Source organism: Anabrus simplex, chromosome 8 (assembly GCF_040414725.1).
Source record: "Anabrus simplex isolate iqAnaSimp1 chromosome 8, ASM4041472v1, whole genome shotgun sequence".
Classification (NCBI taxonomy): domain Eukaryota; kingdom Metazoa; phylum Arthropoda; class Insecta; order Orthoptera; family Tettigoniidae; genus Anabrus; species Anabrus simplex.
In genome coordinates, this window is record NC_090272.1 from 88,378,217 (window position 1) to 88,392,589 (window position 14,373).

General features: G+C 40.6%; 1 protein-coding gene across 2 annotated transcripts in view; it reads left to right on the forward strand.

Moving 5' to 3' along the window:
• LOC136879152 (ATP-binding cassette subfamily G member 4) overlaps positions 1 to 14,373 on the forward strand; it is a 394,853-nt gene that overhangs the window by 19,076 nt on the left and 361,404 nt on the right. Inside the window, exon 1 of one of the 2 annotated variants that reach the window (XM_067152905.2) lies at positions 11,748 to 11,826. The exons of the other annotated variant lie outside the window; for it this stretch is intronic. Coding sequence (XP_067009006.2) covers positions 11,758 to 11,826 — 69 coding nt within the window. The 5' untranslated portion in view covers positions 11,748 to 11,757. Of the gene's footprint in view, positions 1 to 11,747; positions 11,827 to 14,373 lie in introns of those variants that run through there. 2 annotated transcript variants of the gene reach the window in all.

Genomic DNA, 14,373 nt, shown 5'->3' on the forward strand with positions numbered 1-14,373 from the left:
TCATGGTGCGGTACTAATCAAAAGTATCGTTGACTCGCGGTATTCCACACATTATGGTACTACTGACAGGTTATGAAATTCGCACATGTAATACAGACCTATGGTGTTCCGCACATAGCGGCGCCATTTACAGGCAATGCAAACCTATGGTTTTCATCACATAAGTGTACTAACCACAGGGAATCGTACTATCCCGTGGCGTTCCTTATATAGTGGGTACTAATCATAGGCAAGCCAGAACCCTGGTGTCGCTCATATAGTGCTACTGATCACAGGTACCGTAAAAGTCTGACCGCGCGGTGCTCCTGCGTGCTACTAATCACATACCTATTTGGTACCTAACATAGTGGTTCTACGCGCAATAGCGACCTATGGTGTTCCCCGGGTAGTGGTACTATTCACAAGTAGTTTCATGGTTCTAATCCAATCATCCCTTGGTCGCCCCTTTTAGTCGCCTCTTACGACAGGCAGAGGATACCGTGGGTGTGTTCTTCGTCTGCGTCCCCCACCCACAGGGGGTTGTGTGTTTGGTCCGCGAGAGGTATTTTATTTCCCTCAAGTCCGCCGGCAAGTCGGTTAGGACTCCCCTATCCGCCACCTGGGACGCGCCACGTGGGAGTATCACCTCTCCCCCTGCTACGCCAGCGTAGTAGGTTCGTGGAAGTCTTTCTTGATTAACAAATATTGTTCTTCGGATTAGCCGTTGTCAAAATAAAAGGAATTACCTTTAAAGTGGGGGGCATAAATGACTTTCACGTCTTTTATTCATTCTCTACAAATACGTCCTTTCACTCTGTACTTACTTCCTTATTTTCATCTCCGGCACCTAGCAACCCTGGTGATGGGTGACAGTTCGAACACCTTCCGTAATCAACATTCAGTGCCCAGTATCAAACTTCACTGTGCGCAAATTATTGTCACTTCACTCACTGTCAGTTCTGCATTGTTTAGGAATATTCTGCGAAAATAAATAAATTGTCCACTATGTAGTTCATGGCATTCCCAGATTTTCCCTGATGCAGGGTTTCGCCCTAGACTATACGTTCCTACTCAAGTTGTTCTACTTCGACCCCTCTATGGGCTACTTGGTTTCTGCGCAACCTTTTGAATCACTTTGTATATTCCTCCTAGTACTACTAACACCCCATTACTTCCACTCATCAATAATAACACGGGAGTGGCTTGATACAATCCTCTATTACTAAGGACCACTGGACATAGCTTTACATAATTACAAAAATCCCCCAAGGTCACGTATTCTCAAAATACCGCAGTCGATATGTTTTAAACAATCCTTGATGACTTAACCACAACATCTATTTGTTTGTTATTCTCAGTTGTACCCAGGTGCTCCAGGCTGGTCATGTCGCCATAGTGTAAGAACTAACTCACGACATTGTTCAAATAACCACCCATCCGAGACGGGGTTGGTAGACTCCTAGAAATTTTGTAAACTTCTACAAAATTACTATGCAAACTATTAGAAAACTGTATTTGGTGACCTTTAGAGAAAGCCGGTCCCGCGGTGTAGGAGTAGCGTGCCTGCCTCTCAACCGGAGGCCCCGGCTTCGATTCCCAGCCAGGTCAGGAATTTTTACCTGGATCTGAGGGTTGGTTCGAAGTCTACTCAGCCTACGTGATTACAATTGAGATGCTATATGTCAGTGAGGTGATGACCTCGGTTAAGATGGTAGCACTGAGGTTAGCAACGTTTACTTGTTTAAATTCCGTGCGCACGTGGTTAGGACCTGTCAAGATGACAGCTGTCAAAAGCACGTGGGTTTCAAATTCCGAGCCTCTACATGCTTAAGGTGGCAACAATGAGGTTAGGCAGTGTCAAGATGGCAGCACTGAGGTTAGCGATGTTCACTTGTCCGAAAAAGTTAGGTTAGGGAAACCATGAATAACGGCCGAGAGGATTCGTGACGTTGGACATGCGTCACCTCGTAGTATGCAGGCCTTCGGGCTGAGCAGCGGTCGCTTGGTAGGCCCAGGTCCTTCAAGGCTGTAGTGCCGTATGGTTTGTTTTTATTTAGTTTTTGACGTTTAGGGGGTAGTAAACTCCTAGAGTTATATTCACTTTCTCTCAGAGAAATATTGTGAACTGCAACACTGCACTACACAAAGAACTTACACCAACTTCTACTAGCATAGAAGATTATTTAAAAATTCCAGAGTATTGAAAAGGTCCGTCTGTTAAAATTGCATCACTTGAGACGTATTAAATAATCGTAGCACATGAAGAGAATAATAATTATTATTATTATGTTTATCGTGTAAGACAATAAACCTTTTAGACGTATTACTTTCAGTCTCTATAGCATTTATGGTTGTACGCACGTCAGTAATATTCTTGTAGAATGGCGGAAGTACTGAACGTTATGTGTTGTAGAGATTAGACCTGACTCGGGAAATTCAGTCGATGTGAAATTAATTTTCGCTCTGAAGTTTGTATTAATTCAGCTCTGCAAAGTGTTAGAGGCACATTTAGAATCTCATTTTTAACAGTTAATGCTTGTATCTTGCATTTACATAGTTATTTCTACACCTCCGTGTCTTCAGTCCATCCTTTCCTGTGTAATTCAAATTGAACTTATGAAGGTGTTTTTTAAATGAATGACCGTTTGTCAATAAAAGAAGAGCCGGTACATATTATTGGTTAATTCTCTTTTCATGCCTTTTTGCATATCTTAAGCTAGGTTTCCTCATCATTTCACGCTTTTTGAAACATTTGTCGTAGAGTAAGCCAAGTTTTTGAAGACCCTTGTCGTAGAAGTCTGCTGCCTGCGAGGAAAACCTTTCCTAAATCGTCGATGAGAAAACGTTTGCTGCTGAGGAATTTCTTCAGATGCAGAAAGAGATGATAGTTACTAAGTGCTGTTCAAACACAAGCACTCATCCAGTCTTTTGGCTGGCAGCAATTCGACTATTCTCCCTATACCATAATCTTGCACCTTGTGGCTATCACGTCTTTCTGCATCTGAAGAAACTCGAGCTGCCTATGAACAGATCGAAAGCATAGTTACCGCCACCATACGTGAATCTGTAAACATTCTGAGATCTCACTTGTTCGGACCTCCATAATTTAAAAACCATACTACAAGAACAATTTACTGTGTGAAATCAGCAGATAGAGGAATATGGAATGGAAATAAGTGTGAATGAGGGTAAGATAGTAGTGATGACGAGAGGTAATAGAGAAGGAAGAGGCAATATTGAAGTAAATGGAGGACCATTAGAAGTTGTGAAAAGCTTCAAATATTTGGGGAGTGTACTTGTAGAAGACGGGAAAATAAATGAAGAAATTGGGAAGAGAATCAAACAAGCCAATAGGTTTTACCAATGTGTGTGTGAGAGGTATAGTGTCGAGTCGGGACGTCCCCGAGAAAAGCAAGAAAAGCCTGTACTCAATGTATTACACACCAATGTTCACATACGTGGCGAGCACGTCATGGACAACAACAAAACATGATGAAAGCAGAATCCAATCAGCGGAGATGAAATGTCTTTAGTAATAATTGGGAAGACACGAAGGTATAAAATTAGAACCATAGAAATCAGCGAGAGAATTAGATTTCCTAAACTGCAAGACAAGATAGAGACCAGTAAGCTGAAATGGCATGGATACGTGATGAAAATAGAAGAGGATAGAATTCCAAAACGAGTATTTATGGAGAAAATAATAGGAGAAAGACAACGGGGAAGGCCCAGAAAGACGTGGATGGATACGGTGAAGAAGAGTATAAAGAAGAGAGGGGTAAAAATAGAAGAAATATTGGAGGAGGGAAGGGAGTGGTGGAGAAATAGAAAACTATGGAGGTCCTTGCTTTGCAACTCGACTCAGAAGACTGGAAACGAGAAGAGAAGAAGAAGAAGACGACTGTCATAATATTTCTATAAGAACAAATCTGTATCCTGATACGCTATACTTTGTAAATTGTGGCAACCGTAATTGTGGAAGGTCGTTGATTCGTTCAATATTATATACACCTAACGACATCTAGCATACCGAACAAACGCTGCCTTTTCGCATCCACAAAGAGTTTCCACAAGTCGTCGTCCATCGCAAAGCACATTTTGTTCATATTCATGTGATCCCAAAGTTCAGAGTTGGTAATACTGCGGGCCAGCAAAAAACAAGCACCACGGAGGTGAGATCCGAACCGTGGATCATGAGCTTGTGAAGCGTAAAGCTTACTTGTTGCGCTGCACTTTCGTTGTGAAAATGTGAAGTTCTCTGGAAATATTCAGTTTTATAGGAATTGGGAGTTAGTTGCACCTTGGAATTTTACTGTAGACCACATATTTTGAAAATGGATCAAATCGGTGGCGATACGTTGGCAAGGTTTCTCTGTCAGTCAGGAAGTGAACCACGCAGGCAACTTAAATGACATCAAATCAAAATGTCTACACACATCCTCTTCTTCTTCTTCTTCTTCTTGTTAGGGATAGTGGAAACATCCACCTCTCACTCTTACACGAACCTTTAATGGCTTGTACGAAGATTGTTGAGTTTCTTGTAATTGCTAATAAACTTGTATACCTCCATTTGATTTACTTACAGTTCTTTGTTCTGTTAGCTAAACACTGAAGAAAGTCGTCTACTTTTCCCCTGAGAAACTTCTGACTACGACCTGTTATGAAACTTGCCTTTCGGTTTTTTCATTAATTAAGCAATCGAAAACTTTAGAAACGAGGTCCTAACTTCTGGAGTGGCACAAAGTGGCCCTGCGTTTCACTAATCATACACCAAAAATGTGTACCATATTTATTCCTGGAGACAAAAACTGCCGGGTATAGAACTAGCCAATCTGTCCCACATAATGCCTTGGTTTCGCACAGTGGAAGCCTTCATCGTCCGATCCTTAAAATACCCAAATGGCTCACCTTTGCTGAATAATGTTTGCTGAATTGCGTAATGAGTAGATAAGACTATTTTCTGAGAGCAACATACAATAAGTAATTATTAACCCTTAAATGCACAGCATTGCATATGTGCAAAGGAGAATTTACTTGCGTGTTGTATCTGCTTTACGATTTTAAAAGTGTGCATTTATTTCTACCTTACACACGAACTCGCTAGGTGACACTACTGTATTAAAATAGGAAAAATCTTTTTTATTTTATGATTTTTCTTGCTAATTGGCTGGAGTGAAGTGTATAATTTAAATAGTTAAGGTAAAACTAATACAAAGCTGTTTAGTTCAGATAATTCGTAAGCAAGTACATCCCTAAGACTGAAGTGTGTCAGTAGATGCAGTAATCATACAGCTTTGCATATATCGGTTTGTAAAACATTCAAAACTCTTAACAATTTTGACTGAACCAAATAAATAAAAAATCATTATTTTGACAAATTAAAAAAATATGTTTCTGATAATAATGTATTACTTCTGGAATGGAAACACATAATGTTTGAAAGAAATAATAAATTGCGCATTTAAGAATTAAGGACTTGATGGGAGATAGGGCCTAATCTTTCTAGGAAAATAATATCTCATAAAATGTTATCGGAAATATGTTTCGTCGTTAATGTATGTTTCTGTGTATTTTCTAAGACAAGCAGTCGTCGCAGTCCACAGTGCTCCTGGTAGAAGCCAAGAAACCCGTTGCCGTCACTGCAACGAGAATTTAACCCGGATTTGTATTGCTAGATGTCTCAAAAAGTAGAATAACTTTCAAGTATTCGAAGAATCGTCTTGTATTTTATCTGAAGGCTCCCATAAGCATACTGACACAGCAATCGATAGAAAGAAAAAAAAACTGGCTTCATAATACACGGAACTGTGAAGTTTGGAGTAGGAAACACAAGCAGAAGAGAAGATACTACAAACCGTGCTTTAACCCTTTTTAAGGCAAGATTTTTCTTAATCTTAAAACTATTCTTAAGAGTTTTCAGATTCGAAGGTGACGTATAAGTAGATTGGTAATATTTTTTGGAATGAATTACATGTTAGTTTTATTAAAATAAGCTATTAGAAGGGTGGCTAAATGTTTGGAAACCATACACTCCAGCGCACTGTACCTTGCATGCAGATGGTGGATATTTATTCAGTCACCATTACAATTGCAGAGTATTAGGTGCTTTGTTTTTGCAATACAACAAAATTAAAAATAGAATTTTCACTGTTTCAGTATCACAAACAATACAATCTCAATTTGTCTCGAATGGCACAGAGCACTCCTGAGAGTGACATCACACTTTGGAGAGAAAAGACTTGATCGCTTTGCGGTGTTTTTCGTGCCACTCTAAGCAGAGAGCGAGTTACTACCTCTCACAGGCATATGCTTACCTATAGTATCGGTCAAATGTTTAGGACTACATAAAGAAATCACGAAATGTCATCTAGAACCTAAAATTGTGCCACTAGTCCTCTGTAATTTTCGTTCTGAGCTCCCACCTGAAATAGGATATACGTCGCCTGGTTTCATTGAGTTAGCCCAAGTACTGTAGAAGTTATTAATTTTTAACTCTTGGAAGGTCGCACAAAAAATCAAGAATTTTGAAAATATTTTTCTTTTCTTTGATTTTTCTTTGTCATGTATGGCTCGGGGCGAGCTATCGGCATCAGACTTATCTGCCCTGATAGTTTCATTTGCACTCTGCTGATGGCATCCAAGAACACAATTCTGATACCGATAGCTCACATTGAGACCTATGACAAGAACAAGGAAAAATGTGACCATCTTAGCACTGGTTTGAAAACAAATAAATAAACGCACAAAAATCGGTGCCGCATTTTTTCGGAATGTTCATATTTATCGAAACCGACTTCCAACCTATTAGGTCGTGTTCCGTACGTTTAGTACGTGCTGAAAAAATCCCCCCCCCCCACCTATTACTAAGTCTGCAAAGGAATCTTGGTGGTGATAATAGAAACCAATAAGAGTATATAGTACATAATATTTCCAAAAATTTACTTTCTGATGTGACTTTCCAACAGTTAAAAATGTATAACTTCTCCAATACTTGGCTGAACTCAATAAAATCAGGTGACGTATATCATATTAGATGCGAGAGCTCAGGAAAAAACCCACAGAGGTCTAGTAGCACAATTTTAGGTCCTAGATGACATTTCATTATTTGTTAATGTGGTCCTAAAGTTTGACCGGTACTGTATATTGTTAAACTTAATTTGAGCGCGAAAGATGAAAATACCGCGAAAAGCAAATGTGAGGTTATGTTCCGCAATCAGAGTAGCAGTATTATTACCAAAAATATCATCTAAGCGGTTCAAATACCATTTCAGAAACACATCAAGGTTCATTCACCAATTAGTACCTTATTATTTGCCCGAGAGCAAATTCAAAAATATTCGGGACTTACCCCGTTACACTAAATGAAATAAATGAAAACATAGAACTGATCAATGTAAGATCTAATAAATATTTCAATATAATGATAAATATGCAGTAAATTAGCTTATTTATGACTTTAGATGTTGGATGAATGTTGGACGATAATACACACGTAAATACAGCTCAACAATTCAGACTCATCCAGCAAAGGAACAGATTCAAAACTATTGTAGTGAAGAAAATGCACTTTGATTTTAAACAATAGACCTTAAACGGATGTCGGCTACATCTTTAGCCACCTTGATCTTCATACTTACCTACCGATTAGCCACAACCTTCTCAATCTTATTGTCTTCTAACATTCTCACTATAGTTCGACCCACGAGAGTTAAAGTCTGACATTTGAGTGGCGAAAGCAGTAACTACGAAGTACGCTGCGTTGTCATAGTTACCTCAATCTGCGGCATATCACTCTTTCATACAGGCTGAATATTTAATCAACTATGTTGGCCTAATGCAATTCAATAAACTTTGACCCGGTCCTAAGCTCGTGTTAGTAATTCCGGCATTTAAGACAGAACACGTCGTTGCCGATAAATATGAGATTTCATATTCACTAAACTGGCAATAACTTCAACAAATGCACATGTTAAATAGAGAATAGAACTGTACAACTTGCCACTGATTAACTCACAAAAAATACACTAACAACGAAAATAATATTCAGAAAACAAACACTTAAATTATTACACAAACCAGCAACAACTAACGCAGCTAACACAGTACTACTCCGAATAATATCACAAAAGCGACTGAGAGCAAGCCAACCCACGTGGCGATAATATCCTTAAATGTGACATCGCTGTTATCGTTGCCATAGCAACAGACCATTTTCAAGCAGCGTTAGTCAACTTTTTCTCGCCGGTGGCACTAAACGTCAGTTTTCAACTCTCATGGGCCCAACTATACACATTCAGAGCCTTGATTCATGAGTACAGATGCGCCATTCAGCGCAATCTGTAGCCAGTAAAAGCAAAATATGGGCCTATAGGGTGGTTAAATATTTATTTAAAAGGGGTTAAATATCAAGATGAAAAATACAACATCCCGTTCCGAAATGGGAGGTCATGGGACTGAGGAGTGATTTCTGCGTGAACTTCTTTCGGAGTTTTGGAATTAGTATGTTGGAACTACTGTAGAAGAAATTGCCTCTAATAGTCTCAAGGGTTCTCTCCAAATTGTAAATCACCACGCTTATAAAAATAAAGTAAATATTTCCATTCGAGGAAACAATGCGAGTCTACCTGTGGTCACCAACTCAAGCTTTCAAGTAGAGAGGCCCTGGAGAATTTTCCCTTTTAATTACCTCTACGACAGGCAAGGGAACCGGTAGATGTATTCTATTGTCCCCATCCACAGGGAATTGTAGAGATCGTGGCAGTAGCTGTTATTGTTCTTAACACTAATCAGAGGGAAAAATAGAAGGGGTTCTATCCTTCAAATGGTGATGAATGATGATAGAGGGAAATAAAGGAGAGAAGCGGGAATGGCATGAACGACTACCTAGACTCGAAAATCTAATACGTGGGGAGGGGGGGGGGGGGGGTCGGAAGAGACCAAAAGTTGACCAAGGGAGGTGAGACGGGGAAGCTGATAGTGAGGAGCCAGATACAAATAAAAGGAAACAAGGTGAGACTCAGGTACAGCACTCGTATTCCCACCAGCCTACGGTTATACGTTGAGAGCTACAGGATGATTTGTCCTTACGACAGGGAGATGACATTATGGATGTATACGTACAATGGACGCTATGGGACACAAGTTGTTACACGAGGACAAGTACAATACAGCCTACGCTAATAAGCTCGTGTACAGAATTAATATTACACTCTTAGGCTGGTGGTGACTCAAACAGTTGCGTGTACTTCGTTAATGACTTTCTCCTAAGCACAGAGAAAGTAATAGCTGAAGTATGAAAAAAAGACGACCTTTACATAGCTATGGAAATGAAGAGAGAGAATACCTTCTTAAGGTGGTAAAATTACCTACACGAGGCTGACATATTTGAGCATCTTCAATTACCAGCGGACTGAGCCGGGATCGAGCCCGTCAACTTGAGCCGAGGAGTCCTGCACTCTACCGCCTGAGCTAGTCAACCGGGCAATAACATTACCACCGGGCGAGTTGGTCGTGCGGTTAGGGGCGCGCAGCTGTGATCTCGCATCCGGGAGACACTGGGTTCGAATCCCATTGTCGGCAGCCCTGAAAATGGTTTTCCGTGGTTTCCCATTTTCACACCAGGCAAATGCTGGGGCTGTACCTTAATTAAGGCCACGGTCGCTTCTTTCCTATTCCTAGGCCTTTCCTGTCCCATCGTCGCCATAAGACCTATCTGTGTCGGTGCGACGTAAAGCAAATAGAAAAAAACTGATAATCGTACGCCCTCAGTTACCGCGTGCAGACATTTTAATTTGCCGCCATATGGCTGTCTGCTTGTCAATTTTGACGTGTTACACCAGGCCTACTCGATGTCAGAGTAAACCAAATTCCTCTTGGGAATCTATGGCTGGAAGATCTAGAAAAATGCTGAATGGTATGGGCGGAGTCTCGGATAAGAAGTACCGTACACGATGAAAACTAGTAAGTCCAAAACAAACTAATGAAGTGCAGTCGAACGAAGTTAGGTAATGCAGGTAAAATTAAATTAGAAAATGAAGTCTTAAAGGAAGTAGATGAACATTGTTACTTACATAGTAAAATAACTAACGATGGCAGATGTAAGGAAGGAGGACATAAAATGCAGACTAGCACAAGCAAGGAAGGCCTTTCTCACTTCGAACATTGATACTGTAGGAATTAGAAAGATGTTTTTGAAGACTTTCGTCTAGAGCGTGGCATTGTATGTACATGTACGGTAACTAGCGCAGAAAGAAAGAGGATAGAAGCTTTTAAAATGTGGTGTTACAGAAGAATGCTGAAGGTGAGATGAATAGATCAAATCACGAATGGAGAGATACTGAATCGAACTGGGAGATCGATTTGGCTAAATTTCACGAGAAGAAGAGAGAGAATGATAGGACACATCTTAAGACACCCAGGACTTGTTCGGTTGGGTTTTGAGGGAAGCGGTAAGAATTGGAGGGGTAGACCAGGTGTGAGTATGAAAAGCAGATTAGAGCAGATGTAAGATGCAGCAGTTATGTAGAAAACCGAGCTCGATAGCTGCAGTCGCTTAAGTACGGCCAGTGTCAAGTATTCGGGAGATAGTAGGTTCGAACCCCACTGTCGGCAGCCCTGAAAATGGTTTTCCGTGGCTTCCCATTTTCACACCAGGCTGTACCTTAATTAAGGCCACGGCCGCTTCCTTCCCACTCCTAGCCCTTCCCTGTCCCATCGTCGCCATAAGACCTATCTGTGTCGGTGCGACGTAAAACAACTAACAAAAAAAAAAGTTATGTAGAAATGAAAAGGTTAGCACAGAATTGGGTGACATGGACAGCTGCATCTAACCAGTCTATGGACTGATGACTCAAATAACAAAAAATGTGTCACCAGAAATCTTTTACATGCCGATATCGGACTTTTTTCTGCTCTTAAACGATCCGAACACCTCTGCCGAGTTTGAACCCAGTATCTTTGGTTCCGGAGGCAAACACTCTACCATTGATCCACTTCACCTTGACTGAATATTGTTGTTAGCTGTGGAGTGCTCCGTTACTTCTGCTGCCACTAGTCTCCCCCAGATGTCACTACTGTTGCAGTTACAAAAAATAAGCTGTCAAGGTAATTTTCCAAAATATTGTCTGGCTCCATGCCTAAATGGTTAGCGTGCTGGCCTTTGGCCACAGGAGTCCCGGGTTCGATTCCCAGCAGGGTCGGGAATTTTAACCATAACTGGTTAATTCCGCTGGCACTAGGTGGGGCTGGGTGTATGTGTCGTCTTCATCATCATTTCATCCTCATCACGACGACGCGTGGGTCGCCTACGGGCGTCAAATCAAAAGACCTGCATCTCGCGAGCCGTAATTGTCCTTGGACACTCCCGGCACTAAAAGCATTACGCCATTTCATTTTCTTTCTTTTTTCCCCCACAATATTGAATATTACACGCAATCTTGTGGGCCCGAACTTAGTGTCGTGATCGCCGTTTTGCCGACCTCCGAAGGACTAGTTTTAGTTTATTCTGTAGTATTTCCGCGCTTGTTAGATCACAGGGGAATCAAAACCATAATACAGATAAGAAGAAGGCTAATCGATTCGGAAGGAGCTGATGAAGCGTTATCAACAGTGTGGTGCTGTATCCAGCTGTCTCAGAGGCACTACGGTGGGACCATACACTGTCAGCATTAATGAGCGGTCATCATACGAGATGCATGTGATCTCTCCCTCCATCATCTGTATCTTATTAACGTCAAAAAAAAATCAATGATCACTGAGTGTTAGAATAGAATAACAACCATGTCAAGTGATGTTCCAGCTAAGCCGAAGTTGCTCCAAGGAGGATTTTTGAGCCGGAGATTACACAAGGTAAGCTGTGCAGATCCTTTCCTTATGCGGCAGATTTCTATGATATTTTCAACTTATCTCTTTTTACAAACTTAAATTGTTTGTGAACAAGATAAGTATACTGTAATTTGGTCTGCCTGTTCCTAACCTGATGTAGCCTTTTAGTTCTGTCTTAAGAAAATAATTGTGCTCATTTCGAACATCGATATAGGAATTAGAGTCCGCCTCTGTGGTGCAGAGGTTAGTGTGATTAGCTGTCACTCCTGGAGGCCCGGGTTCGATTCCCGACTCTGCCACGAAATTTGAAATGTGGTACGAGGGCTGGAACTCGCTATCTGACGAATGCAAAAGCACAGCTTCACGACTCGTATCGTATAGACAGTGGGTTGGGATATAGTACCACATCTGAAGTATATTTGATTATTGTTTGGTTGAAGGAGCGATACCAAATGAATGGAGAGTTGCTATAGTAGCCCCTGTGTATAAAGGAAAGGGTGATAAGACATAAAGCTGAAAATTACAGGCCAGTAAGTTTAACATGCGTTGTATGTAAGCTTTGGGAAGGCATTCTTTCTGATTACTTTAGACATGTTTGTGAAATTAATAACTGGTTCGATAGAAGGCAATTCGGTTTTAGGAAAGGTTATTCCACTGAAGCTCAACTTGTAGGATTCCAGCAAGATATAGCAAATATTTTGGATTCTGGAGGTCAAATGGACTGTATCGCGATTGATCTGTCTAAAGCATTTGATAGGGTGGATTATGGGAGACTACTAGCAAAATTGAGTGAAATTGGATTAGACAAAAGAGTGACTGAATGGGTTGCTATATTCCTAGAAAATAGATCTCAGAGAATTACGAGTAGAGTAGGCGAAGCTTTGTCTGACCCTGTAATAATTAAGAGGCGAATTCCTCAAGGTAGTATTATTGGACCTTTATGTTTTCCTATATATATAAACTAGCAAGATACCCGTGCTTCGCTACGGTATTATACTGAAATTTATAATTGAATGCTTATTGTTTTAGATATATAATCCGCCGAAATTCGCGATCTGACTCGTTTTCTGAGAGAATCCACCAAAATTCCCGATCTGACTGGTTTTCTATTATTTTACGGCACGTTTCCTCCCATTTTTAAATCTTCCTTTCCAGCAATCTTTTTCGTACTTCCCGGGTTAGGCTCAGGTATTCCTCCCGGTCAGTTGGGCCCGTAAATCTTTGCCATCTTTTCCTATAATATTTTTAATATGGATAAAATCCTTCAGGAGATTCGGCGTGGTGTCATATTGGGTGCCTTGGCGGCACTGAACCCGCGGCCGGACTGCATTCTTAGTCATTACCCGTCCAGGAGCCGTTTCCAGCGCGGTCCGCACATTTGACGACGGTCCGGAATATTATTATTATTATTATTATTATTATGTGTTGCTGGAATGGCTGATAACAGGGAAAACCGGAGTATCCGGAGAAAAACCTGTCCCGCCTCCGTTTTGTCCAGCATGAATGCCACATGGAGTGACCGGGATTTGAACCACGGAACCCAGCTGTGAGAGGCCGGCGCGCTGCCGCCTGAGCAACGGAGGATCCTTATAAGTAGGCCTACATTAATAACAGTAAAATCAATTGGTCTCACCTCCTTCTACACCCCACCGAAGTTAAGTTTATTTACCGCCAAACCCCCCCCCCCCCCACCATAAAAATTAAAAGAATGCTTGTTTCTTTATGTTTAAGGGAGATTCCAAACACCAATGTTCACGTCTATTACCTTCAGTTTTGAGATATAAGTATCCCCATAAAAATAATTCACTTTTTTTCACTTCATTTCACAATAATCCCCCCCCCCCCTTAAGTGTATTTTCCCGCAAATAATACTTGTTTATTTAATAGTAAAGGATCTTCTAAATACCAATTATCACGACTCTAACTTCTTCAGTTTTCGATTTATGTGTCCTCATGAAAGGAATTCAACTCCTTTACACTCTCGCCCTCCAAGATGGCTTCCCCACCAAAACGCGTTCTTCTTTGTTTTTAAAGGAGGTCCAAATAAGAATTTCCACGTCTGTAACAACTTTAGTTTTTATTAGATGTATGTATTCTCATAAATTAAGTCAATTAATTTTTCAATTCTTTCACCCCCCCCCCCCCGCCCACCCTTCATTGGATTTTCCGAGAATACGTGTTTCTTTACTTTTAAAGCAGATTGCAAATATCAAATTTCACGTCTGTAACATCTTCATTTTTGAGATATCAGTAGCCTAATTAAAAGAATTCATCACCATTTTCAGTCACCCAAGTGGTTTTTCGAAAACTAAAAGCACACGTTTCTTTATGTTTAATAGAGATAAAAAATACCATTTTTCACTTCTGTAACATGTTTTTTTAGATACACTGTAAAAATTCTCATTTTAAAATTTCACCCCATTTGAGTTCCCCTTAAGTGGAGTTTCCAAAAACAAATCACCTATATTTCTTTACATTTACAGGAGATATACACCCGCTTTTTACGTCTGTAACATTTTACGTTTCCAAGATATTCTGGAGGTATAGTCTTTCAAAAAATTCACCCCAATT